Source organism: Diospyros lotus, chromosome 1 (genome assembly GCF_014633365.1).
Source record: "Diospyros lotus cultivar Yz01 chromosome 1, ASM1463336v1, whole genome shotgun sequence".
Lineage (NCBI taxonomy): Eukaryota > Viridiplantae > Streptophyta > Magnoliopsida > Ericales > Ebenaceae > Diospyros > Diospyros lotus.
Window position 1 is genome coordinate 47,243,970 of NC_068338.1, and position 4,619 is coordinate 47,248,588.

Consider the following 4,619-nt stretch of genomic DNA (forward strand, 5'->3'; position numbering starts at 1 on the left):
GCATGGGCCAGACTCGGTCCGATAGACCGGCCCAATCACCCAAGGCCAAGAAGGCCCGGACGACCTCGTCAAGGAAGGTCCAGCCTCCACCAAAGATCCGGAACTCGTAAAGCGAGCATATGGCGAGCTCCCGGTAATCCCCCAACGAGCTCGGAGCAATCGACTAACGAGCTCCTGAAATATCCTCCAGATCGCTGGACCATTCAGGTCGCTGGCCTAAAACCTCCAGCTCGCATGAGCGGCAAAGCTGCTAAAAAGTCAGAGGTAGGGTCCGATCACTTTATCTGTAACAGCCCATGCCCCTCGTAATGAGGATCCCACTCCCGGTCTTGCGAAGGCGGTAAGAACTGTTTGTCCCCCATTATACAAACACTGTATTTTTATATATTATCTAGATTGTAAAAGCCTCTCAAGATAAATGAGAATCAAAGAGACCATGAGGGGTAAGGAGGACAAGAAAAAATATAATCAGATACCGCCACTCTGGGAGAATAATCAGATGGCGGCCGTGGACTAGGCATCGTTCTAGCCGAACCACGTAAAAGATTCTGGTGTACACGCTTGGAACTTTGGGGGAGGGGTTTTCTTCCATCCTTCTCGGTATTTTTGGATTGACTCACCGCTGCCCAAAACGAATCACGGTCGGCCGAAATCAAACGTCGACAGAAATATTCTTGAACTATTTTTATAATTTTAAACTTTTTATATATGATTATTTTATAATATTAAAAACGAATTTTTGATTTAAAAATACATTTTCTACAGATGAATTTTTTTTTATTTCTAAAATTTGTTTTTAAAATATTTGAATTTATTATGAAATTTATATTTATTTTTAAATTTAATAATTATTTTTATATTAAAAATTATATTTATAAAAAATTATTTTTTTTATTTACACATTTCTTTCACATTTTCATTTCTTACTTTTTTTTTTTAAATAATATTTTATCACTTTCGTTTCATATTGTATTTATTTTTTATTTTCGTTTATGACCTAAAACAAGGTTAAGCTGTTTGAAAATCAACTTGATCATTAAGTAATAATGCATAAATAAAAATGTTGGGACAAAATTTTCATATAAAACCATTTTTGGAATTTTAAGAACTATAAATCAAAACACTTCCAAAGCAACTAGTAATTAAAAGAAATTCAAAAATTACTTGAAAAGGCTTAAGAAATCGCTATCACCACGTCAAACTACTAAAGTCTCACTCATTATTTTCATTTTCTGACATTTTACATTGAACATGGACTTCGCATACCAGATTCAACCGAGTCCAGGACTAGTAACGAACTTTGCAACAGCAAATGCAGTTTGCAGAACACAGACAAGATTAGTATCTAGGTGTTTGATCCAGCGAGTTTTCCATTAATTGTCTGCAACATACTTTTTATTTGGGTTTAAAATGAGCCATAGGTAAGAATCCACAGGCAAGTTAGGATGTACCAACATTGCTGAGGCAAGAACCAAGCTTTGCTTGCAAAAAACAGTAAGTAGGCATATCAAATTTCAACTTTTCGCATAACAAAATTTTAAATATTTTCAGGACTAAAGTGCATCTATAAAGTCAGTAGACAACAAATACAAAGCATGCTTTTTTTTTTTTTTCTCTAGAATATCATTTTCTTTTAATTCAGTTTCACCCCCACGGCATTCTCAAACGCAGAATGAAGTTTTTCTCCTGACTATAGAAACAGAGCAAACAGAGATGGCACCAATGTGCAAACCGGAACAATTCAGGAACAGGACATAAACTCTGTAACAAAACCACAGCCACAACAAGACAGAGCAACAGCCTAGAGAGTGCCTAGACCTCCTGAACCTCTTCCTCCTCATCTTCATAATCATAGCCTTCTTCGTCTGCAGTTGCATCTTGGTACTGCTGGTATTCAGAAACCAAATCGTTCATGTTACTCTCTGCCTCTGTAAACTCCATCTCGTCCATTCCCTCTCCCGTGTACCAATGCAAGAACGCCTTTCTCCTGAACATGGCTGTGAACTGCTCGCTAACCCTTCGGAACATCTCCTGAATTGAGGTGGAGTTTCCAATGAAAGTAGACCCCATCTTCAACCCTGTCGGTGGAATATCACAAACAGTAGACTTGACGTTGTTGGGAATCCACTCCACAAAGTAGGAAGAGTTCTTGTTCTGTACATTGATCATCTGCTCATCAACTTCCTTGGTGCTCATCTTGCCACGGAACATAGCTGAAGCAGTCAAGTATCGACCATGGCGAGGATCAGCAGCACACATCATGTTCTTGGCATCCCACATTTGTTGGGTGAGCTCAGGAACAGTCAGAGCCCGGTATTGCTGTGACCCACGAGATGTGAGTGGAGCAAAGCCAACCATAAAGAAATGCAGGCGAGGGAAAGGAATAAGGTTGACAGCAAGCTTGCGGAGATCAGAATTCAGCTGACCAGGAAAACGAAGACAGCAGGTTACCCCGCTCATGGTAGCAGAAATGAGATGGTTTAAGTCTCCAACTGATCAAAGAAAGAGCCATTAAATTAAGCAGGGAACATCTAGAAATTAAGAAAAATACTATACATATGCAATTAATGTCGTGACATCAATAGTATACTAAAGAGATCTTAGGTGTATTACTTTGGCTTCACAAATCAAAAGGTCAACTTACTCTTAACAATTTTCAACCCACACAAGGTATTATAGCCAATATCAAAACTAAAGGTATTTATTAGAAGCCGTGCTAGAAGGCACACAAAAATCTTACAGCTTGGAGTGGTAAGCTTCAGGGTTCTGAAGCAAATATCATACAGAGCTTCATTGTCCAGAACCATACATTCATCGGCATTCTCAACAAGCTGGTGAACTGAGAGGGTTGCATTGTAAGGCTCTACAACAGTGTCAGAAACCTTTGGTGATGGGAACACAGAGAAAGTGAGCATCATTCGATCCGGATACTCTTCTCTGATCTTGGAGATAAGAAGAGTGCCCATTCCTGATCCAGTTCCACCTCCCAAAGAGTGGCAAACCTGAAATCCTGTAAACAAATTGGAATGAACAATGACGGTCAATGCTTCATTCATGATAAAAGTCAACTACGTTAAATTGCCATGAATATTTGAGATTAAAACACAAAATAGGAAATAAAACTGAAAGGCTACAATAGTCCCACATTTACAATGAGCAGAAACACATTGTTCATGCGTCAACAAGAGTTGTAGAACACAGTACTGCAAAGTTATACTACAAAATCTCATTGAAGATATAATCTAAAGTACATAAATTTGACAGATCTGCAACACTCTAAAAGCCATATCAACAACGCAGCAATAAAATTAATATAACCAGATTCGCAATAACAATGAAAAATAAACTGAAATGGAAACAGAAGCATTACACTACTGAATCAAGAAATCTATAACAATACACTCAAAACACTTCGAGCCATCGATCAACGTCGAAGCAAAAATGATAATAAAAGAAAAGAAAACGGTTCAATAAAAAAAATAAAAACATTAAGTAGAGGCAGAGCGATCGACAGAACCTTGAAGACAGTCGCAGTTCTCGGCCTCCTTACGAACCACATCGAGAACAGAGTCGATGAGCTCGGCTCCCTCGGTATAGTGCCCCTTGGCCCAGTTGTTCCCGGCTCCGGACTGCCCGAAGACGAAGTTATCCGGCCGGAAGATCTGACCGTAGGGCCCCGACCTCACACTGTCCATCGTCCCCGGCTCAAGATCCATCAACACGGCGCGTGGAACGAATCTCCCGCAACTCGCCTCATTGTAGTAGACATTGACTCGCTCAAGTTGCAGATCGTTGTCGCCGTGGTATCGCCCCGTCGAGTCGATGCCGTGCTCGGCGCAAACCACTTCCCAGAACTTGGCTCCGATCTGGTTGCCGCATTGGCCGCCTTGGATGTGCAAGATCTCACGCATTTTGCAGAGAATGTGAAGAAAACCGGTTCAGCGATAGAAAAAAAATGCGAGATATTTCAAGAAAGACAGAGATTGGGAATTATAGCTTTGAGCGAAATTGGGATTGGAGGGTGAGGGTTTTTATGGAGGAGAGATGACGGTTTGTGAGTCGCCGTCAAGTGGGGTTCTTGGAGAGATGACGGATGGTGACGGCGCCGTTTAGTTTAGGTGGGAATTTGAATTTTTAAAATTTGGGAACCCTGATTTCTCGATTTGCTGTTGGTCTGCGTGTAAGGGTTAGGCTCCGTTTGGAAGGTGTAAATAACATAAGCATAAAGCATTCATTTCATTCCTTTTTCATTTGTTGGGGTTTTTAAATACTCTAAAAATACTGTGTTTCTTGAACTGGTTAATTAAATTTATTTTACACCTTCAAATGAATAAATAAATAAATACTTTATGACTGCAAATGTTCATTGATAGCACAAAAAAAGTAGTATGAAGTTAAATATATATATATATATAATTTGTCGTTTTTGAAATATTTCTTTAATTTTTGTCTTTAAGATAATTTTTTTAAATAACCAAAAAAAAAAATCATAAAAATAATCTAAATCACGGGCTGAAATTATTTAAGAAAAAGAACAATTCTTATGTCTCTGTCATTTATTTTATTTATTTCGCATCGCCTTAGCTTTTCCAAATGCTCAAGTTCCAATCCAAACGGGA

The 4,619-nt window shown here is 39.0% G+C and overlaps 1 protein-coding gene across 1 annotated transcript; it reads right to left on the reverse strand.

Annotated features, from left to right (window-relative positions):
- Window positions 1–1,535: 1,535 nt before the first annotated feature.
- On the reverse strand, window positions 1,536–4,014 carry LOC127810030 (tubulin beta-1 chain). Its single transcript, XM_052349251.1, has 3 exons — window positions 3,518–4,014; window positions 2,741–3,010; window positions 1,536–2,492 (listed from the first exon to the last, which is right to left on the reverse strand). The coding sequence occupies exons 1-3, from the start codon at window positions 3,909–3,911 to the stop codon at window positions 1,813–1,815; spliced, it is 1,344 nt and encodes a 447-aa protein (XP_052205211.1). The 5' UTR covers window positions 3,912–4,014; the 3' UTR covers window positions 1,536–1,812.
- Between the last annotated feature and the right edge of the window lie 605 nt (window positions 4,015–4,619).

What these genes read in the sequence shown, in the direction of transcription:
- LOC127810030 (XM_052349251.1), bottom strand. Translation starts at nt 3,911, where the DNA reads ATGCGTGAGATCTTGCACATCCAAGGCGGCCAATGCGGCAACCAGATC. An exon ending in GAACTGCGACTGTCTTCAAG is followed by an intron (nt 3,011 to 3,517) that starts GTTCTGTCGATC and finishes ATTTGTTTACAG; the next exon opens with GATTTCAGGTTTGCCACTCT. An exon ending in GAAGCTTACCACTCCAAGCT is followed by an intron (nt 2,493 to 2,740) that starts GTAAGATTTTTG and finishes TTCTTTGATCAG; the next exon opens with TTGGAGACTTAAACCATCTC.